General features: G+C 50.0%; 1 protein-coding gene across 1 annotated transcript in view; it reads right to left on the minus strand.

The window, feature by feature from the left end:
• FAM178B (family with sequence similarity 178 member B) overlaps positions 1-23043 on the minus strand; it is a 103194-nt gene that overhangs the window by 44860 nt on the left and 35291 nt on the right. The window contains 4 exon segments of the mRNA XM_064371345.1: positions 3141-3238; positions 3453-3629; positions 6239-6332; positions 13412-13526. Coding sequence (XP_064227415.1) covers positions 3141-3238; positions 3453-3629; positions 6239-6332; positions 13412-13526 — 484 coding nt within the window.

Genomic DNA, 23043 nt, shown 5'->3' on the forward strand with positions numbered 1-23043 from the left:
GTTCTATTTGCTTTTGTCTATTGAGAAAAGTAAAAATGCAATCGACAACACTGATCCCGATAAGGCGCCCTCCTTCCTAGTAAAGCTCTTGGCACAAAGCATCACCCTGCCGGCGTGGCTGCCTGAAACGCAGGCACAGGATGTTGTTTCATTCATTCCTTGGCATTTAAAGGGCAATTGCCACGGGCCCTGGAGCTACAGACAGATTCCACAAAAGACACTGATTCATGAAATCAGTTTAACATGGCTAACAGATGAAGAAGCGAAGTCATAAACTTAGGATATGGAGAAGGTAGCTTCAAATCTGTCTTAAAAGGATGAATCATTAAGACCAAAAAATCAGGCGTGGTGGCTCACACCTGTGATCCCAGCACTTTGGGAGGATGAAGTGGGAGAATCACTTTAGTCCAGTGGTTCAAGATCAGCTTGAACAACATAGGGAGACTTTGTACAAAAATATTAAAAACTAGATGGTGTGGTGCCATGTGTTTGTAGTTCTAGCTGCTAAGGAGGTTGAGGTAGGAGGATTGCTTGATCCCAAGAGGTCGAGACTGCAGTGAGCCATGATGGTGCCACTGCACTCCGGCTGGGTGATAGAGTAAGACCCTGTCTCAAAAAACAAAACAAAACAAAAGACAAAAAAATTGATGTTGAGTCCACTGGCTCTTTGGGGATGGAAAAAAAAGTTAGATACTTATCTCATACGGAGGACAAACAGATTACAGATGGGATTAAGAGCTGAAAGAAACAAAGTTATGCAATCCTGAAAGAAAAGAAAACACACTATTTTTATGGTCTTGGTGGGAAAACCCTTCCTCTTCCATACAGAAAAACTAAATCACACAAAAATCCCAATCAATTCTCTGTATTATCCATAAAACTGCCCTGTGAATCTAAATCTATTCTAAAATAAAACATGTATTGAAAAAGTAAAAAAAAAATTCCAGTTCACTGATATCATATATAAAGATTTAAAAAGGACAATTTATAACCTTCAGAGAAGACACATTGTAACATAATAAGCAACATGAAGATCAATACAGTTGTTAAGAAGATAAATTACCTGATAGAAACGTGGGTAAGAAATACCAAAAGGTAATTTACAGTAAGAGAAACACAAAAGGCCAATAAATACATGAAAAGATACTCCATTTCACTGGCAATCAGGGAAATGAAAATTAGAACCATGGGATGCCATTTTCTACTCACTAGATTGACTAAAACTCAAAAACAAAACTGAGAATATGTAGCATTAATGAGAATGCAGAAAAATACGCATTTTCATACCCATTTAGTGGTATTACTAATAGGTCCAGCTTAACATACTTTAGGGTTGCAATTTCACTCCAAGGAATTTATCCCATAGAAATATCTGCCCAGATGCCCAAGGCTCATATAAATAGTCACTGGAAGAATGTCCAGTATTAGTAGATGATAGTGGCACACACACTAGGGAAATACTATGCAGGTATGAAAAAGAGTGAGGTTTATCGTGTGTGTGAGAGAGAGAAAAAGAAAACGACACAAACACCATGGCCTGGATGCAGTAAATGAGAAACTGCTGGATGAGGGGGGCTGGGGGCCAGCCTAAGAATTTGGACCTGGCCCTGCAGGCAGTGGGGAGCAGGGCAAGGCAGAGACATGATCACCACAGGAACCCACAGAGCAGACAGACTTTGGGGAAGAGGAAGAAACAGAACGCCTCCACCGCCCTCCAGGTGAGCTAGTGAGATGAAAGCAGGAAAGGAGGTGACTGATTTACATAACCCAGACACGGTCCTGGCTGTCATGGAGTTGGATTTAGGGTTTAGGATATAGAAGGCAGAAAGGATGGGATTTAGGGATGAAGAGGGTAACAGGTGGGGATGGTAGAAACCTGTAATTTCTGGCTGGTGCAGTGGAGTAGATGGACAGTTTGAGGAGAACAGGGAATCAGGAGGCAGGGTCAGCCTCTCCATCCCATGAAGAAATCCCAGGCTGCTGGGGTACAAGCAGCCTCCCGCACTGAGGCCTGTGGAGTCCCCTGACAGAGCTTCCAGAAGTCTCATTCTTTCAGAGAGAGGGTAAAACCTGCCCTCTCTGAACTGCACAGGCTGCCTCTCTGCCAGCCAGATTCCCAGGAAAGAGAAAAAGAGATGGGACTCCCCACTCAGCACTGAAGTGGAGGCCAGGACAACCAAAGGTGACTTACTGGGTCAACAAGCAGAGTCTCTGCCAGGCTGGGCCCTGGGGTGTGAGGCGATTCAAACTCCAAGCCTGCTCCCAGAGGCCACCCTCTGAGCATTGCAGGGGAAGGGGTCCCAGTGGAGGGTAATGCAGAGGTATCTGCCAAAGGTGAGGGGTGGGAAGCGTCATTATAGGCGGGAGGAGCTGCAGAGGGACAGGCCCAGAAAAAGAAGGGAAAAGAGAAAGAAGAGGGAGACGAGGGGATGGGAGTGGTCTGCTCCTGGGAAGGGCAGGCAATTCTCTAAGACTGTGGCCGAAAGTGGGAGAAGGAAGGTGGAGAGAGGAGATGAAGGGCCAGATCCAGCCAGTGGGCCTTAGCTCCTCCTAGGCTGAGTTTGTTTACTCACTTCATTGATTGGCAAAGAATTTACAGAGCACCAAACAGCATGCCAGGCACTGTTCTAGATCTGGGACAATATGACAGTGACCCTGACAAGGCAGCTCTGGTGGTGACGACTTTGAAGACAGCCAGAGCCATCAACAAGGAAACAAACAGTAACATAATTTCTGGCAGAGGTAAATGCTAGGCAGAAAAGAAAACTGAAGGATGAATTGAGAGTGTGGGAGTGGGAGCGCAAGTGAGGTGATCAGGGGACAAAATTCAGCTGAGGTCTGAATAACAAGAAGGAGCTGAAGACTCAGGAGGGAGCCCCAAACAAAGGAGGGTGGGGGCACTGCAGGCAGGAGCTAATTGCAGAAGGCAATTGTTTTGCTAATAAGACCATGTTAAGAAAATTAGGCTTTTTTTCATTTGTAAAGAACTCATTAGTGAGTATATTTTTAGTTCTCCCTCCTGGGGATTAGAAATTGGGCGGGGGAGGTTTGTTGGGGCTGACGGGGAGGATTCTGGATCCCTGCAAGACCCTGAAGAGATGAGTGGGAGAGGGAGGAGGTGGCAGAGGAGCTGCACGCACCTGCTCCGAGAGGTCACATCCGGGAAGAACTGCACGAGGGCCAGCAGGTTGTGGTGGTGGTCGGACACCCAGCTCAGGATGCAGCACAGTTCCTGGAGCTGCAGGTGAGGGGCACCCCATGGGCTGCAGGAGGACACCGCCTTCCCTTCTGCCCTGGCCACCCAGCCCACACAGTACAGGGGAGTAAGTGGGCAGAGACCCGGGCATTCCGATGACCTCCAGGCAGTGCTATCCCCACTCAGGGCACCCTAGGGGCCACCTCGGTCCCTAGTGATGAAGCTGCATGAGGACCAGGCTCTGGGTGTGTAGTACCTTTCCTGGCCACTCCTGGATGTTCTCCAAAAGCAGAAGCAGAAGCTGCTGGAGGTCGGTCTTGGGCAGCAGGCAGAGCCCCACATCCAGGCCGGTGCGGCACAGCAGCTCCATCAGGTCCATGAGGTTCTCATCAGTGTAGGCCCCCGGCTGGGCCTGGGCACACAGCGACAGAAACTGGAGAGAAAGAGAAGAGGGCAGGGGTGGCCAGGGCATTGGGGAAGAGAGGACATCGAGGACCCGGGAGACACTTGGGCAGGAGGGACGGCACTGTGAGCCTGAGGCCATGCTGGATAGGAGCTCAGGAAACAGTGAGGCCAGGATTCGGGGCCCCTGCAGGGTCCTGAGTGGCAAGCACAGGTATGGAAAGTGAGCTTGTCAGAGGCATTTGAACCAGAGTGACTCCATCTTGAATAGGGACTGGGTAAAATAAGCCTGAGACCTACTGGGCTGCACTCCCAGGAGGTTAGGTATTCTTACAGGATAAGATAGGAGGTTGGCACAAGATACAGCTCACAAAGACCCCGCTGATAAAACAGGTTGCAGTCAAGAAGCTGGCCAGATCCCACCAAAACCAAGATGATGACCAGAGTGACCTCTGGTTGGCCTCACTGCTCATTATATGCTAATTATAACGTATTAGCATGCTAAAAGACACTCTCACCAGCACCATGACAGTTTACACATGCCACGGTGATGTCATCAAGTTGCTCCATATGGTCTAAAAAGGGGAGAAACCCTCAGTTCTGGGTTTTGAGCAATTCTTCTGCCTCAGCCCTCCAAGTAGCTGGGATTACAGGCTCATGCCTCCATGCCTGACTAATTTTTGTAGTTTTAGTAGAGACGGGGCTTCACCATGATGGCCAGGCTGGTCTCAAATTCCTGACCTCAGGTGATCTACCTGCCTTGGCCTCCCAAAGTGCCTGGATTACAGGCGTGAGCCACCCTACCCTGCCTATTCCTTTCTTTTTTTTTTTCTGAGACAGAGTTTCGCTGGTTGCCCAGACTGGAGTGCAAGTGCAATGGCACGATCTCGGCGCACCACAAACTCCACCTCCTGGGTTCAAGCACTTGCTTCTCCTGCCTCAGCCTCCTGAGTAGCTGGGATTACAGGCAGGCACCGCTACACCTGGCTAACTTTTTGTATTTTTGTATTTTTTTTTTTTTTTGAGACAGAGTCTTGCTCTGTCGCTAGGCTGGAGTGCAGGGGCATGACCTCAGCTCACTGCAACCTCTGTGTCCTGGTTTCAAGCAATTCTCCTGCCTCAGCCTCCCGAGTAGCTGGGCCTACAGGCATGCACCACCATGCCGAGCTAATTTTTGTATTTAGTAGAGACAGGGTTTCACCATGTTGGCCAGGTTGGTCTTGATCTCTTGACCTCATGATCCACCCGCCTTGGCCTCCTAAAGTGCTGGGATTACAGGCATGAGCCACCACGCCCAGCCGATTTTTGTATTTTTAGTAGAGATGAGGTTTCTCCATGTTCGTCAGGCTGGCCTCAAACTCCTGACCTTAGGTGATCCGCCCACCTTGGCCTCCGAAAGTGCTGTGATTATAGGCATGAGCCACCATGTCTGGCCTCCTTTACTTTCTTAAGAAACTTGCCTCCTTCATTTTAGTCTATAGATTAACTTCTTTTTTTTTTTTTTTGAGACGGAGTTTCGCTCTTGTTACCCAGGCTGGAGTGCAATGGCACAATCTTGGCTCACCGCAACCTCCGCCTCCTGGGTTCAGGCAATTCTCCTGCCTCAGCCTCCTGAGTAGCTGCGATTACAGGCACGCGCCACCATGCCCAGCTAATTTTTTGTATTAGTAGAGACAGGGTTTCACCATGTTGACCAGGATGGTCTCGATCTCTTGACCTCGTGATCCACCCGCCTTGGCCTCCCAAAGTGCTGGGATTACAGGCTTGAGCCACCGCGCCCGGCCTTATAGATTAACTTCTAACTCTCTCTTTCTTTTTTTTTTTGAGACAGAGTTTCTCTCTTGTTGCCCAGGCTGGAGTGCAATGGCACAATCTCAGCTAACTGCAACCTCCATCTCCTGGGTTAAAGAGATTCTCCTGCTTCAGCCTCCCGAGTAGCTAGGACTATAGGTATGTGCCACCACGGCTGGCTAGTTTTCGTATTTTTAGTAGAGACAGGGTTTCACCATGTTGGCCAAGCTGGTCTCTAACTCCTGACCTCAGGTGATCTGCCCACTTCAGCCTCCCAAAGTGCTGGGATTACAGGTGTAAGCCACTGTGCCTGGCCTCTTTTTCTTTTTTTTTCATTTGAGACAGAGTCTCGCTCTGTCACCCTGCCAGGTTGGAGTGCAGTGGCACCATCTCAGCTCACTAAAACCTCTGTCTCCCAGATTCAAGTCATTCTTTTGTCTCCTGTAATCCCGAGTAGCTGGGATTACAGGCGCCTGCCACCACACCTGGCTAATTTTTTTGTATTTTTAGTAGAGACAAGGCTCTACCATGTTGGTCAGGCTGGTCTCAAACTGACCTCAAATGATCTGCCTGCCTTAGCCTCCCAAAGTGCTGTAATTACAGGCACAAGCCACTGCGCCCGGCCCCAATTTTTTCTTGAGCAAGATCCAAGAACCCTCTCTTGGGGTCTGGATCGGGACCCGTTTCCGGTAACATGGTTTCTGTAGCATCTGGTCCACAGCCAGCACAGTGCCTGCCGTGGTGCTGAGCTCGCTGGAGATGCTCCGTGACGCTCCCCAAATTAAGCTGCTGAATGGGTCTGGACTGAGAGCCGAGAGTGCCCTGAGTGAAGCAGGCGGCTGGACTCACCTTGTAGATGTGGCTGAGACTGATGTCCAAGGCTACCTCTTGGGGAGTGTCCTGATGCTCATTCCTACTCAGGCCAGCCTCGCCTGGAACCACCCTATGGAAGACAACCACAACTGACGACAGGAAACCCGGGAGGTGGGCATGGGGGCAGGATCGAGGTGCGGAGTGGGACACCACTGCCCTGGGGCTGCTCATCTGCTGGGCACAGCAAATTCCTCCACACAGATGATCTCATGTAGTTTCTGAGGGCCAAGAATCCAGGGGTAGCTCCGTTGGGTGGTCCTGGTTCAGGGGTCTCTCGGATGTGTCCATCAATATGTTAGGTGGGGCTGAGCCTGACTGGGCTGGAGGGCCTGTCTCCCAGCTCACTTACACAGTCATTGATCCGCAGGCCCCAGGACCTCTCCACAGGGTTTCTCCACATGGCTGCTGGTTCTCCAAAGCCAGCAATCAGAAACAGAGGGAGAGAGAATATGCCCGAGACCCTAATATCCAGAATCTACAAAGAACTAAAACAGATTTACAAGAAAGAAACAAATAAGCCTATTCAAAAGTGGGCAAAGGATATGAACAGACACTTTACAAAAGAAGACATACATGAGGCCAACAAACATATGAAAAAATGCTCATCATCACTGGTCATTAGAGAAATGCAAATCAAAACTACATTGAGATACTATCTCACACCAGTTAGAATGGCGATCATTAAAAAATCTGGAGACAACAGATGCTGGAGAGGATGTGGAGAAATAGGAACACTTTTACACTGTTGGTGGGAGTGTAAATTAGTTCAACCATTGTGGAAGACAGTCTGGCGATTCCTCAAGGACCTAGAAATAGAAATTCCATTTGACCCAGCAATCCCATTATTGGGTATATATCCAAAGGATTCTACTATAGGGACACATGCACACGAATGTTCATTGCAGCACTGTTTACAATAGCAAAGACCTGGAACCAACCCAAATGCCCACTGATGATAGACTGGACAGGGAAAATGTGGCACATATGCACCATGGAATACTATGCAGTGATAAAAAACGGTGAGTTCGTGTCCTTTGTAGGGACATAGATGAACCTGGAAACCATCATTCTCAGCAAACTGACACGAAAACAGAAAATCAAACACCGCATGTTCTCACTCATAGGTGGGTGTTCAACAATGAGAACACATGGACACAGGGAGGGGAGCATCATACACTGGGGTCTGTCGGGGGGAAATAGAGGAGGGACAGTGGGGGGTGGGGAAGTGGGAAGAGATAGCATGGGGAGAAATGCCAGATATAGGTGATGGGGAGGAAGGCAGCAAATCACACTGCCATGTGTGTACCTATGCAACAATCTTGCATGTTCTTCACATGTACCCCAAAACCTAAAATGCAATTAAAAAGAAGAAGAAGAAAAAAAAGAGAGTATGCCCGAGACCAAGGCGCAGCCTCCCATAATCTAACCTTGAAAGTGACATCCCATCTCTTCTGCTGGTCACGTGACTTGGTGAGGAAGCTACAGAACCGTGTGAACTCCAGGAACAGGGGACCCATGGGGGGCTTCTTGGGGATTGGCTTCCCCATGCTGCCATTCAGGTGAGGCCTCCAGCTTTAGTTTTCCAGGACTTGGAAACCAGAAAATAACACTTCCAATCCCACCAAAGGGTCTTCCTTGAGTCCTCCCTCGGTCTGTTAGACAAGGGCGACCCTGCATGCACTGAAACGTGCACTATGTGGTGCCTGACATGGGGGCTGGCTCGCAAGTCAGCAAGTATAGCAGAAATCAGAATAAAAACATCCCTAAAAACCCCCTCCAAAGATGTCACCCTGAGCTGATGTGCTGTATGCTGACAAGCCCAGCGTGGCGTTTCCCTGAGTGACGGACAGGATCTGGCTGAGCACCAGATGATGTTAGAGGCCAGGGCTAGGGAAAAAAAAAAATCCCTCCTTTAAAAACCAAGCCACACGCAGGGTGGTGAGATGCTTATGGTGAGGGGGCCTTCGTGGGTCTTAGTGGATGGCAGTCTCATCACCCTTTCCACAAGCCTCCCTCCCTGACACGCGCTCATGGGATGAGAGCCTGGGCGGGATCACATTCACTTCTCTATGGCCGAATGTACGTTGTTGATTTGAAGTATGTTAAGAGAGCTTGCCGGGCGCAGTGGCTCACGCCTGTAATCCCAGCACTTTGGGAGGCCGAGGCGGATGGATCACGAGGTCAAGAGATCGAGACCATCCTGGTCAACATGGTGAAACCCTGTCTCTACTAAAAATACAAAAAATTAGCTGGGCATGGTGGCACGTGCCTGTAATCCCAGCTACTCAGGAGGCTGAGGCAGGAGAATTGCCTGAACCCAGGAGGCGGAGGTTGCGGTGAGCCGAGATCACGCCATTGCACTCCAGCCTGGGTAACAAGAGTGAAACTCCGTCTCAAAAAAAAAAAAAAAAAGAGAGCTTATGGCAAGGCTCCCCTCTGCTGTCTCGCCCACTTCTCCACTTTTATGAACTGGCTTAAGGTTCCCGCTAACAGTGGTAAGTGAAGATATTGATGACAATGGGCTCTGTGCAGCCCCCCTGCCATGGGGCAAGAAGAGTGCTGCCCTGTAGCTCCTGCTAAATCTCAGTTCTTCTCTGCCTGGCACTAGTGCTGAGCTCAGAGGGGAAAGAGATATCTCTGAGGTACCAGGAAGTTGGAGGTGCCAACAAACCAAATTTGGTGGGGGAGTGGAGGCTGGGGCTGGGCTCAGCCCTTCTTCCAGATTTCAGCATTTATTAGGGCCACAACTGAAGGGGTGAGGCTGACATTTGCACATCTGGGCACAAGCTGGCCCTGCACCAGTATGTGAGGGGGAGCTCTGGTTCATACCAGCCTTGAGTGGGCACTGCGTGCAGACATAGGTGGGTGTGCTTTCAGGTTTCTCAGCACAGGGCAGCCAGAGTCAACTTCAAAAAGTCTGTGGAAGAGAGATGCTGCCAAAGGGAGAAGGCGTGTAGAAGGTGTGAAGTGGTGACACGTGTTCTCTGAGCTGGGGAGGGGAGTGTGGCTGTGAGGAGCGCCCTGTCCTCCTTGGGAAGAAATGCCAGTCTTCCCAAGTGAATGCCTGGCTGGCTTACCAGCCAGAGCTCCAGAACTTCATGGGCCCCCTTCTCAGGCTCATGGGCAATATAATGGGTGTCCCCTAATCCTTGTCTTTCAGAGGACTCACTTGACTGAACTGCTGGCATCTGCGGCTGCTGTTCTGAGATGCAGCATCAGCTGATCCCCAAAACTCCACCACTGCTCCCAGCAAGGGGCCATGGAGCCCAGGGGATTCAACGGCCCATCTGTCATCCCTGTTCCCCTCCTGGGCTCAGCAGGTTAGAGTGAGCTGATGGCCCCACCGTTGGACTCTAGCAGCAACACCGTTGAGCAAAGCAGCCTTGTCGGTCCCACTCCTAGCTCCAGGGTCTGTGGCCGGCAGCTAGGAACTGGAGTGTGTGTCTTGGAGACACCGTTCAACACTCATTAATCTTATGAGGGACATGTCACTGACCTTTACCTAAGTCTCTGCGTCTTCTTCTGCCAAAAGTTGAAAAAATAATGAAGTTACCATCTGTATGGCATTCTGACATTCTCAGAGAGAAGACAGCAGGTACAGTGTATGAGCACCACTACTACCTTAACCAAGAGCTGCCTCCTTGGCCAGGCATAGTGGCTCACGCCTATAATCCAAGCACTTTGGAGGCCAAGGCAGGCGGATCACCTGAGGTTAGGAGTTCAAGACCAGCCTGACCAACATGGTGAAACCCTGTCTTTAAAAAAAAAAAAAAAAAGAGCTGCCTCCTTAATCAATCGCCCCTGTGCTTGACAGGAAGCCCTGTCAGTGTTAACTGTCATGTATTTAACCCTTTGGCCTCTTCACCAGGCTGCTCCTTTGAAAACCAAGTGGCCGGCCGGGTGTGGTAGCTCATGACTATAATCCCAGCACTTTGGGGTGGCTGAGGAAGGCAGATCACCTGAGATCAGGAGTTCAAGACCAACCTGGCCAACATGTGAAACCCCATCTCTACTAAAAATACAAAAAAGATTAGCCATCACAGTGGTGCACGCCTATAATCCCAGCTATTTGGGAGGCTGAGGCAGGAGAATAGCTTGAACCTGGTGGCGGAGGTTGTAGTGAGCTGAGATTGCACCACTGCACTCCAGGCTGGGCAACAAGAACAAAACTCTGTCTCAACAACAACAAAAAAAAAAAAAAAAAAAAAAGAAAGAAAGAAAAAAGAAAAGAAAAGAAAAGAAAGAAAGCTAAGTGGCCAAGGCTTCTGGCACCAGGCAACAGCTCCAGACTTCTGGTCTTCAGAGGCCAGGCCTGCGCACTGGTGCAGGGCTCTAACTTCAGCTGGGCTTGGTAGCAGGAACGGCCTTGGAGGACCATGCACAGCTACCTAAGGACCTCTCTTGTGCTCCTGTGGGAGATGGGGGCACCTGACAAGGCCCTTCTGTGTGGCAACGTGGGCACGAGCCCCTCTCAGGATGCTGATGAGCTCCCCTACCACCCGCTTTCTATTCACATCCATGCTCCATCCTTTCCCCTTCCCCCAAAACGTCCTTCTATTTCCCCTCTACAGTCTCATCACTGAGCAGAGGACCACTGGTTCCAACAAGGTGGACGCCAGAGGATCTGTACAGCCCAGCTGGGGAAGGACTGCATGTTTCTGAAAGGAAATCCAGAAGCACTAGATGGGAGATGTAATGGCTTTTAAGGAAATCTGAGATTAGTAAGAAATGGTAGAAGATTTGTCTTTCTCAAAGCAACTATAGAGACAGCCTAGACGCCTAGTGGGGTCATGCACAGACGTCTGAGCCCCTCATTTTGAGCCCTGGCCATTGTGAGGTGCTGTGGGTACCCCAGGAGAAGCCCCAGAGGCATCCGTTCCCCTGGATGGAGGCATCCCTGGAAGTCATCAGAAAAGAGATGCCTGGGTGGAGCCAGCTGGCACAAGACAGCCTCTGAGTTGGTGAGGAGCCAGGATGAGAAGGACCACAGGGAGAAGATGGCCTGCTGTGGGGTTTCTCTCTCTTGTGGCCCAGGCATCCATGAAGGATGCTTGGGGAATCCCATGCTTGGGGAAGTGATGCTTGAACCTTCTTGATGCTTCCTGAATACTCTGGAGGGGTCACCCTCCAACCCATGATACAACACAGCAGCCTAGGAAACCTACCCAGGCATTTTTACCATCCTCCTACCCCGGGAAGACATAGAGAGGGGCTCTAGCCAGAAAAGCCTCCCCAGCCCTGAGGGGCTTGGCAAGTGGTCCCCAGCCTGCTCCCAGAGCCAGGAGCAGGAAGTCACCCCTGTGGCTGTCAGCCAGATCCTTGGGGATAGTTCTGAATCCTCTGATGGGAAATGGTGTCAACAGCCAGGCCAAGGTGAGGCCCAAAGGAGGCAGATGTTAAAATGACGTGTCTGGGGCACGACATGATGTGCTGGCAGCTCCCTGGGCCCTGATCTAGGACAACACGGCTCTGCTTTCCTCCCACACGAGGCTTAACTGCGCCTGGGAAAGCTGAAGTCTGCATGCCTGGGTTTGTGTTCCAAAGTACTTGAGATGATATGTTTAAAGAGCCACAGTTCTTATCCCTCCTGCCCCCTCTGCTTCTAGAGACAACAGATTTGTCCCACACTGAAGGGCAGGCTGCAGTCAAATCCTGGGAGAACCAGGAAGCAGTGGGGAAGTGGCTCTTTATAGAGTAGAGCGAGACCTGGTGGCTGTGTCTCCATTGCTGCCTCCCACTCCTAGGCAGACACAGGCACACTCATCACAGCAGTCACAAGTGGCTCTTCTGGACTCCACGGCCCTTGCTTGCCTCCGACATACATTTGTTTTTCTGAGTGTAATTCTCTCCCCCGCTCATCCAAGATGGTGTGCAATTGCAGCTCCCTGCCAGGAGGAGGCAAGTGGCTCATTACACTAGACATGGAGCTGCAAGCTCCGGGAGGAAAGGGGCAGGAGTGTGGCAGGCTGGCACATGTGTGGGGTATTTATAGCAGAGCTGAGTGTGGTTTGGCTTGGCAGACAATTGCTAAACACAGTCGTGGAACAGGTTCTTAGGAGAGCTCCGACTTTCCATGCAGAGGAACATCTGCCCGCTGAGGCGAGGGAAGGGGGACCTGGCACCTCCTGGAGCTGAAGGATTGTCAGCGGGAAGCATTGGGGAAGTCCTATATGACAGCACCCCCACCCCACCCCTAGCTTCAAAACACTCTGTTCCATCTCAAACCACCTTCTTTGAGGGTTCTCAAGAGTTTGGATGTGCTAAAATTTGTAGAACAAGATGATGACATATAACATTTTTACGACCTTAAGCTAAGTCACCATCCGCCCACTAGAGCTATTTATGCATCACATGGCACTGTTCCCCGCAGACAGGGACCAGGCATAGGCAAATGATCATCACTGTTCACCAGAAAGCCAGCTCCAGGCTCAACAGGGGCACTCACAACACAAAACCGAGGGTTGTGGGACCGTAAAAGCATGCTCTGCTATTCCTGAGTTGATACTAGGTAATGGGCCAAACAAGTGGCTTGAAGAGACTCAAGGGACTAGGACATGTCTGCAAGGATGCTAACCAGGCTGCAAAGTCTGGGTTTCACCGGAGAGGAGGGGGCAGCAAGGGCTGAGTCAGGAAGTGCCAAAAACACGCTCAGCCTTCTTGGGTGCTTCCCATCTCCCTGAGGCTGGGAGCATGGAAATTCCTTCCTGGTTTGATACTCAGATCCACAGGTGGCGGGTGTGTGGTTGTTCTGTAATTCCCTACACATGGGCTAGAGCCTGAGTCCAGCAACTTCCAAATAAGTAAGAGAACAGGTGGCTGGAAGTGGATTGGCTCACACCTGTAATCTCAGAACTTCGGGAGGTCGAAGCAGAAGGACTGCTTGAGCCTAAGAGTTCAAGACCAACCTGGACAACATAGGGAAACCCCACTTCTACAAAAAATTTAAAAATTAGCCAGGTGTGGTGGTGCATGCCTGTAGTTCCAGCTACTCAGGAGGCTGAGGTGGGAGGATCACTTGAGCCTGGGAGGTGGAGCCTGCAGTGAGCTATGACTATACCACTGTATTCCACTCTAGGTGACAGAGCAAGACCCTATCTCTCAAAAAAACGAAAGAGAGAGAAAAGGCAGTGAGGAAGGAGAAGTACTCACCTGCCACTGTGCCAAAAGGGGCCCAGAGGGTAGAGGGCAGGACTGTAGGCACCCAGGCTGTGGAATGCCTCCCTGATCTCTTGCAGTGAGGGGCACCACAGGCACATGTCTTCATCTGTCAAACCAAAGAGGAGCAGAAAGTTAGAGGAGGGAATGGAGGGCAGGGCACACCACTCCCACGAAGGGGTCTGGCCGTGACCCCTGGCCCAAGGTAACCAGTTTTTGCCTTCTCTGACACCACAGGTGTTATCTGGGGAAATGAAGCAACTGGTGGTTTCCAAGTACTTCTGGAGCTTTGTGAATTTCAATGTTTTATTAAATGTTCTCTTAGCTGGTCTTCAAGGTATGGCTGCACTTGGGATGACCGTTTCCTGACCATCTGGCCATCCACATCGGGCAATGGTCAGGGTGCTCGGTTGCCCATAGCCAAGTGACATGAACAGTCCTGAGCCAGAGGCCCCAAGCTGCAAGACTCACTGGACACCAGGCTCACGTCCTTAGACTCCCCACTGCAAAGCACTGAGGCCAGCACTCAGCCCACTGCTGCCTCTGCAGCACGCTTACTGCTGCAATATTTGGGCGTCCCCTGGTTCACCGTCCCTGCTGGGAGCACACCTCACCTGCTTCCCACAGCCTGGGGCATGTCTCCTCAGCAAGTGTGCAGTATGGGGATCAGTTTCCCTTGACCAATTTAACCAAACATCCATGATAAAATCTGACCACATTAACTAACAGAAAGAACCTTACATACTCAGGGCCTTTTCTTTTGTCAGACTAAAGACATTTTTACAAGTGCGAGAGTAGAAAGATAAAAAAGAATGTGTCAAGGTATCTTCTCCAAGGATGCCTGTCCAAGACATCCCACCCCACGTGCTGTCTGCAATGTGAGCTCCCATAACCCATCCAGGGGCAGAGCCTACATCTCTACCCTGCTCTCATTCCTCAACATTATCCGACTTAGCAGTTTACTTGCTTCTCTTCTGTCTCTCCCCGATAGAACAGAAGTTCCATAAGGGAAGAAGCCATATCTGTTTTGTCCATTTCTGTAGGCCCCATGCCTAAAAACATGGCTGGCACATGGAAGAATTAAAATGAATGAATGGAGAGAATTCAAAACAAATCTGACCAAGTAGTACACAGTAAAGAGGGTGCTATATTCTGAGTGTTTATGTTCCCCCAAAGCTCATATGTTGAAATTTAATCCCCAGTGTGATAGCATCAAGAGGTGGGGCCTTTGGGAGAAAAATTAGGTCATGAGGGTGGAGCTCTCACAAATGGGATCAGTGCCCTGATAAAGAAAGGAGGCCTGAGGGAGTTGGTTGCCCCTTTTACCCTTCTGCCACAGAAGGAATCGGCCAGAAGACCTTATCTTTGAGGCAGAGAGCAGCTCTCACCAGATGCCAAATTTGCTGGTACCTTAATCCTGGACTTCCCAGCCTCCAGAGCTGTAAGCAATAAATTTCCCAGTTTATAAATTACCCAGTCTAAGGTACTTTGTCATAGCAGCTCAAATGGACCAAGACAGGGAGACTAAAAACAAGTCCTAAGATGGGTTGGCAGTATCCAGAAGGCAGATGTTAAATTTGACAATGGGTAAGGCATCAGAATCAAGAACCTGGAAGCTGGGTTAGGGACACATCAGAAGCACATGCTTGAGCCTTCACCATTCTAGAGGGTGAGTGTCCCACCCTGAGGTCCCACTTCAGCACACTCCACCGTGTGCAGGAACTAGCCAGGTGTGGAAGATAAAAAGGCAAGCTAGAGGAAACCTTGACCTCAGGGAGCTCACAATATAGGAGGGACAGAAGCCAGATAAAGAAATACAAGTGAATGTGTTTATGAAAAAATCAAAGCAGGTAAAAGGTACAGAGTCTGCTCAGAGGAGCGGGAGTTACCTGAAGGTGCTGAGGGGACAGGAATATGAAATGTGGAAGGTGGAATGGGAAGTGAGGCGCAGGCCTGACACAGAGACAGAAAGGACAGAGGCAAGGCAGCACAAAGCAGCATGGCATGTCGAGACTGGAGGCAGGAATGGGCACAGAGCAGGGAGGGCTGCAGCGGGGTGGGGACTTCCTCAAGGACCATGGCAAGAATTAGTTTCCTAAGCTGACTGAAAAGTGCTGGCAACAGTCCTGCCCAGCTGCAGTGCTAGCAGATGGCGGGCAGAGGGTCTCTGAAACCTGCCCAAGGACATTTCTTCGGCAGGCATCGAGTGTCTCTCTTTGGAAATGTATATGGGTTGGGACTCACCAAACAAGTAATTAGACTCTTGGAGGAGGAAAAACTTTCTTGTTTGTTTTTTTTCCCTCTTGGGCAACTTAACAAGTAAAGAATGGTAATGATACCCCTTACTCACTTCACAAACGAGCTGGGAAGAATGAAGTCTGCAAAACACAATGAGACTCCACTGGAAAGAGAACTGTTCACCAGGGCCTTCGGGGGACTGTGCACGTATGTGCATGCACCTGTGGGTGGCAGATGAACTTTCCAGGGAGGGGAAGACGATCAACCTAGGGTGAGGCTCCGGGAGGCCCAGGTGGGCTGGAATCTCTTGCCAAGCAGCCTCAAACCCGAAGGGGGCCGTGCCCGCCTCCCCTTGAGATCCCCACGCCAGCCCATGCAGGGGCATCTTCTGCTGTGAAACCCCGACTCACAGGTAGTATTGCCCGCTCTGCCAGCCTCCACCCGGGCATCATCCCTTCTCCCCTCTCCTATCCAGCAACTGCTCCACGGCACAGCACAACCCAGGCCAAGGTGTCAGGAATAGTGTCAGAGGAGGGGCCTGGGAGGCCTTGGGACAATTCAGTCCCCATCAGCAGCCCTGGAGGTTGGTGACTTGAGTGACTTGAGGACAGGAAAATACCACCTAGAGCCCATAATTAACACTGCCTAGAAGTGGGCCATGCGCTCAGCTTTTCCTGAACACTGTTTGTCCTGGATGAGGGCTTTCGGGAGAGCTGACACAGAGGAAACTCAGGCGCCAAGCTGCAGGCTCCAGCTCCCCAACACAGTTCCTCCAGGCACAGAATAGTCATTTTAGGTGATGCCAGGGGAGCATTAGAGCACTGTCTTTTAAAATGCCAGCATGGGCCAGGCATGGTGGTTCACGCCTGTAATCCCAGCACTTTGGGAGGCTGAAAGGGGTAGATTACCTGAGGTCAGGAGTTCAAGACCGGCCTGACCAACATGGTGAAACCCTGTCTCTACTAAAAATCCAAAAAAAAATTAGACAGACATGGTGGTGGGTGCCTGTAATCCCAGCTACTCAGGAGGCTGAAGCAGGAAAATCGCTTGAACCCAGGAGATGGTTCTGCAGTGAGCTGAGATGCTGCCATTGCACTCCAGCTAGGCGACAGAGTGAGACTCCATCCAAAAGAAAAGCCAGTTGAAGAACAGCCCCGAGGCTCTGGGCTCTGTGTAAAGGCTGTATGTCTGCAGGTATCCCTTTAGGTCACTCTTCTGGGATGCAAGTGATGCTTGGGGGTGAGGGGGAGATAGACGAAGAAAATCATCAGGGGGAGACAGAGGAAGAAAACTGTCAGGCCTAAAATAAAAGTGACTTTTCCATCTGTGTCATGGAAGAAGTTGTTAATTCACTACCGTCCTCCTGGCACTGCTTATATGGAATGGGAAAACCATGCACATCCCAAGAAACTCTTCGGCCGCTGGAAGTGCCAGCCCCAGCTCAAGGCCTGGCTCCTGCCCACCTCCCTGGCCCTCCCTCATGCCTCCCCCCATCCTGGGCCTTAGGGCTATGTCGGGAGGGGGCAGGGTCTGCAGGTTCTGTTCTTGACCTCCCCAACCCCCAAATCAAACAGCTAATGAGCTTTGCTGGACGGCTGCACTGGGAGGGCCAAGCAGCACCATCTCCTGAGTTCTGGTTCTCTGACCCTGAGATACCACAGGAGGAGGGCAGGTCCCCAGTAGCCTTAAGGGCACTGGGGCCAGTGGGCTGGTTCCTAAAGCAAGCTACCCATCCCACTGAGTCCATCCTAACTGGAGTACAGGGCTCACAATGTTTACAGGAGGCCTAAAATCCAATCCTTTTGTATCCTCCCAAATCTAATCATTTATCTTACTGTGGCATTTTTGTACTTAAATTTAAACTTGTTTCAATATTGCCAGCTTTAGTCCATTAGCTTTAGCTTTAGTCATTTCAACAGTGCATTCACTCAGCAAATGGCAAGCAAACACCAGGTGTTGTTCTAAATGCTGGGGACCCAGCGGTGAACAGAACACAAAGCAGCCCTGCTGTTGAGGTGCTGGTGTTGGGTGGGGGACACACAAGGCACACATGAAAGATAAATACACACAATGACGCTGGGTGGCATCCACAGATTGGAGGAAGGGTGGTCGGGGGACACTGGAGCACCCTGAGTGACTCAGGAAGCCTGGCAGAGACCTGAGGCCAGGGAGCACTGCTTTCTTCCAGATTGAGCAAAGAGCCCAGGGTGCTGGAGTGGGTGCAAGGCCCAGGGGTCGGGGGTGAGGATGGAGAGGCAGGTGGGGCGAGAGAGGGAATATCAGCCAGCCTAGGAGACTAGGGCAAGGACCAGGGCTACGAAGGGAAGCCGCTGGACTCATCAGCAGGTAGTGTCATTATCAAAAGGAGCCAGGTCCTCAACAAAAAAAAATCCTGTATCCCCAAACCATGACACATCCATTTCCTATTTTAAAAACATACACATTTTGTTGCCCCTGATGACAGTGTAAGCACAGGATGCAGGCAGATGAGCATTCTCCCAAATATGTGACACTGCCTCTCCCTGCAGAAAACTGTGTGCCTAGGGAGACTCTGAGAGATGCTGACTGCTTGCTGTTCTTGGTCTTTGTCTCTCACCGGCTCCTTTCCAGACCTGTACCCACATTCTTTCCGAACCTTCTTTTTGCTTCTCCGCCCTGCAGCCAGCTCCGAGGGTGCCTTCATTTTCCTTTTTCTCCCCACTCACCCTGGGCCTGAGGCCTTTCCTGTGGTGCTGCTGACAACCTCCCTACCTTGCTGTAACCAACCCTGTACCTGCCAACACCATCTCCATAGGCCCCTGGCCTGCTTATTCACAGGAGTGTGTACAAGGCAGGTGATGCTGTCCCCAGGCCACCTCTGCTTTCCCCTGCCCTTCTGTAACTCATACCACTGCCTGGTGTCACCTAACACCAGCAAGCACTCGAGGCCCCCGGTGTGTGGGACAGAGCGGCACCATGCCAAACCACAGAACCGCTCGTGTCTTCAAGGACCAAAATTAAAAACAAACAAAAACAAAAGAAAAAACCTACCCAGGCTTCAATAAGCTAGAATTTGGTAGACAGGTCACAGCCGGTGCAGAGACCCGACTGTACCTGTAGGATCTCAGGAGCCTGTCTTTCTGCTCTGCTGTTCTTAGCATGTGCCTCTCATGCTCAAGGTCACATCATGGTCCAGCACAGCTGGTAAAGGCCCAGCTGTTACCCCTCAGTTGCAGGCAGTCACCTTCTCACTTGGCCACCTAAGCATGGATTCTCGGTTGTTTTTAAGGATACAGGGCTCCCTCAGCATGATTCAGGAAGGCAGTAGTAGCAAACTACCCTCCCAACTTTGGAAAGCAAAAGGTTGAGACTGATTTAGACTCAACCAAAGAGTTTCCCAGTAATGTCCACAAATGAAGATTCTTTCCCAGTTTGGATTTTTAGGTTCTGTTATTTTTGTTTTGAGACAGAGTCTTGCTCTGTTGCCAGACTGGAGTACAGTGGCACAATCTCAGCTCACTGCAACCTCTGCCTCCCGGGTTCAAGCAATTCTCCTGCTTTAGCCTCCCAAGTAGTTGGGATTACAGGCACACACACACCTGGCTAATTATTATTATTATTTTTTATATTTTTAGTGGAGACAGGGTTTCACCATGTTGGCCAGGCTGGTCTTGAACTCCTGACCTCAGGTGATCCCCCAACTTTGGCCTCCCAAAGTGCTAGTATTACAGCATGGTGCCTGGCTGGCCCATTTGGATTTTTGAACCTTTGAGTTTTGCAATATGCCTGATCTCTGGAATAATATGAAACAGAAGACATCAAATGCTAGCAGGGAGTGGAGCAATAAGAACTTTCATTCATTGCTGGTGGGAATATAAAATGGAACTTTGGAAAAAAAATCTGGTAGCTTTTTACAAAGCTAAACAGACTCTTTCCATATGACCTAGCAATTGTGCTCCTTAGTATTTACTCAAATGAACTGTAAATTTATGTCCACATAAAAAGCTGCACATAAATGTTTTTAGCAGCTGTATCCAAAATTGTCAAAAATTGGAGGCAAACAACATGGCCTTGAGGAGATGAACAAATAAACTATGGTGCATCTACATAATGGAATATTATTCAGCAATAAAAGAGGAATGAGTTATCAAGGCACAAAAAGGCATGGGAAAACCTGAAATGCTTATTGCTGAGTGAAAGAAGCCAATGTGAAAAGACGACATACTATATGATTCCAACTAGAGGATATCTGTAAAAGGCAAACCTATAGAGACAGTGACAGCAGCACTGCTTGCCAGAAACTAGGGAGGGGTGGTGGGGTGGTGAAGGGGAGGGGGTAGGATAGGATGAACAGGTAGAACTCAGAACATTTTCAGGGCAATGAAACTATTCCATATGATACAGTAAGGATGAACACATCCATACATTTTTTTTTTTTGAGATGCAGTCTCACTCTGTCTCCTAGGTTGGAGTGTAGTGGCACAATCTCAGCCCACTGCAACCTCTGCCTCCCAAGTTCAAGCAATTCTCCTGCCTCTGCCTCCCAAGTAGTTGAGACTACAGGAGTGCACCACCACGCCCAGCTAATTTTTTAATTTTTTTAGTAGAGAGGGGGTTTCGCTACGTTGTCCAGTGCTGGGATTACAGGCACCTGCCACCATGCCTGGCTAATTTTTTAGTAGAGATGGGGTTTCACCATGTTGGCCAGGCTGTTCTCCAACTCCTGACTTCAGGTGATTCGCCCACCTTGGCCTCCCAAAGTGCTGGGATTACAGGTGTGAGTCACTATGCCCGGCCAACGAAAGTATTCTTTAAAAAAATAATAACATGAAACCCGTCTCTACTAAAAATACAAAAAATTAGCCAGACATGGTAGTGCGTGCCTGTAGTGGCAGCTACTCGGGAGGCTGAGGCAGGAGAATTGCTTGAAACCTGACAACGGAAGTTGCAGTGAGCTGGGATCACGACACTGCACTACAGCCTGGCAATAGAGCGAGACTCTGTCTCAAATTAAAAAAAAAAAAAAACAACAGAAAAAGGGGGCTTCTCCATACACAGTATCTTAGGCAGCACAGCAGACCTGGTAGTGTAAAGAATGATGGTGGTTGCTCTTGTCTCAATCAAGGACCCATGTGAGAACCTAACGCAGTGGTTCTCAGACTTCTCTGTGCATTTATTTTTATTTTTATCTTTTTTGAGACAGGGTCTTGCTCTGTTGCTGAGGCTGGAGTGCAGTGGCACAATCACGGCTCACTGCAGCCTCAACCTTTCAGGCTCAAGCCATCTCCTGCCTCAGCCTCCAGAATAGCTGGGACTACAGGCACGCACCACCATGCCCAGCTATTTTTTTTTTTTTTTAGTAGTAAAGACGAGATTTCGCTATGTTGCCCAGACTGGTCTGGAATTCCTGAGCTCGAGCAATCCTCCTGCCTTGTCCTCCCAAAGTCCGGGGATTACAGGTGTGAGCCACCACACCCAGCCTGTTTGAGCATGTTGGAATCTCTTAGGGAGTGTCAAAAATTACTACCACCTGTGCCCTATTCCCAGCAACTGTGGTTTAATTAGTCTGCAGTATGAACTAGGTTTTGGAATTTAAAAAAATTCCCAGTATATCTAATAAACAGCCAAGTTTGGGCTCCACTGAGCTAGGGAAAGCTGTGGCTCTCCCATGCTCTGGTGGATGATGAGGGTGGTGGGGGTGGGCAGGAATCCTCAGATGCCAGCCCCAGCTCCCCTTTCACCCACACATCTGAGGCCAACTGCCCATGGCTAAATTGCCACAGCCGGAGGCTGAGTACTCGGGGAGTGCAAGCATCCTCCGATCAGAGTCTAAAAGAAGTGTTGGGCTGGGCACGATGGCTCACACCTATAATCCCTACACTTTGTGAGGCCCAGGTAGGCAGATCACTTGAGCCCAGGTGTTTGAGACCAGCTTGGGTAACACAGTGAGACCGTGTCTCTACAAAAAATACAAATAAATTAGCCGGGTGTAGTGGCATGTATCTGTAGTCCCAGCCACTTGGGAGGCTGAGGTAAGAGGATCACCAGAGCCGAAGAGGTTGAGGTCATGGTTGCAGTGAGCCGTGATGGCACCACTGCATTCTAGCCTGGGTGACAGAGTGAGACCTTATCTCAACGACAACAGAAAAGTGCTCTCCGAATTCAAGTCACTTAAATTTACTTTGTAACTCATTTTAAAAGTGGAAGTTGAGAGTCCTGAGCTGAAGTGGTAGGCTAAGCTCCCATGACTGCCTGGACACCTCTCCTGCAAGAGGTTCGTGCACTTGGCCAAAGTCCTCAAAACCTGGAGCATCTCAGCCCCAGCTCCACATTAGAATCACCTGAAGGCTTTAAAAATTCCTGGTGACAGGTACTATTCTAAGGGAATGCACTCAGCAGCAACTGATGGCGGAGTACCTGAGGGTCCCCTTGTACAGGTGGTGGGATGTAGTGGAGGGGACAGGAGCTGAGTGTACACAGGCAGAGAGATTGGGGAGATGCCGGCTGAGCTTGGGTAAAGTATGCATGCCTGTCCCCACAGGGCCAACAGTCCTGACCTTGGAGGACTAGAGAGCACATCAGAGCTTGGCTGGGACACACAGCTCCACAGCCGACTGGCCACAAAGGATCAGAGCAGCCATCTGGAAAAGATGCTGCTGTCCACGGGGTGATGCAGGTATTTCTAGAGACCCACACATTCGTTCAACAAAAACCACCTGAGTCCTACCGTGTCCCTGCTCACGTAGCTGCCAGGAACCCAACAGATAACTAAAACTAAAAGCAAAACAAAAACACGGTCTCTGCACTCTCGAGCTCACTGCCCATTGGGAGAGACAATATAATCAAAGAATCCACCATCAACTATGACTAAAGCTACAACGAGTAGCATAGAAGCAAGGGGGCTGCACATGCCTGCAGGGCAGGCCTCCCTGAGCAGGTGATGCCAGAGAAGTCCATAACTGAGAGGAAGAAATGGAGTTAAGAAGGCAAAGTCAGGGGGCTGCTGCAGGGAGGGAGGAGAGTGTCCCAGGTGGAGAGGCTGGTACATGCAAAGGCCCCGTGGCAGAAGGAAGATGGAAGAAATGCAACGCAGCAAGGTTGCAGCAGAGAGAGTCAGAGAGGGTGAGGTGAAATGAGCTGGACAAGGGCTGGCCGACTACAGAGGAGATGCTGCCCATTGCATGCACAGTGAGGAGCTTGGGCGGGCATTCCAGCCCCCAACTACCTATAACATGGGACAATAGTAGTATCTACTTGTAGGCCAGGCGTGGTGGCTCATGCCTGTAATCCCAGCACTTTGGGAGGTCAAGGTGGGTGGATCACCTGAGGTTGGGAGTTCAAGTCAAGCATGGCGAACATGGAGAAACCCTGTCTCTAAAAAAAAATAAAAAATTTTTTTAAAAAAAGTA

Source organism: Aotus nancymaae, unplaced genomic scaffold, assembly GCF_030222135.1.
Source record: "Aotus nancymaae isolate 86718 unplaced genomic scaffold, 86718_ANA_hifiasm-v0.15.2.pri h1tg000131l, whole genome shotgun sequence".
Classification (NCBI taxonomy): Eukaryota; Metazoa; Chordata; class Mammalia; order Primates; family Aotidae; genus Aotus; species Aotus nancymaae.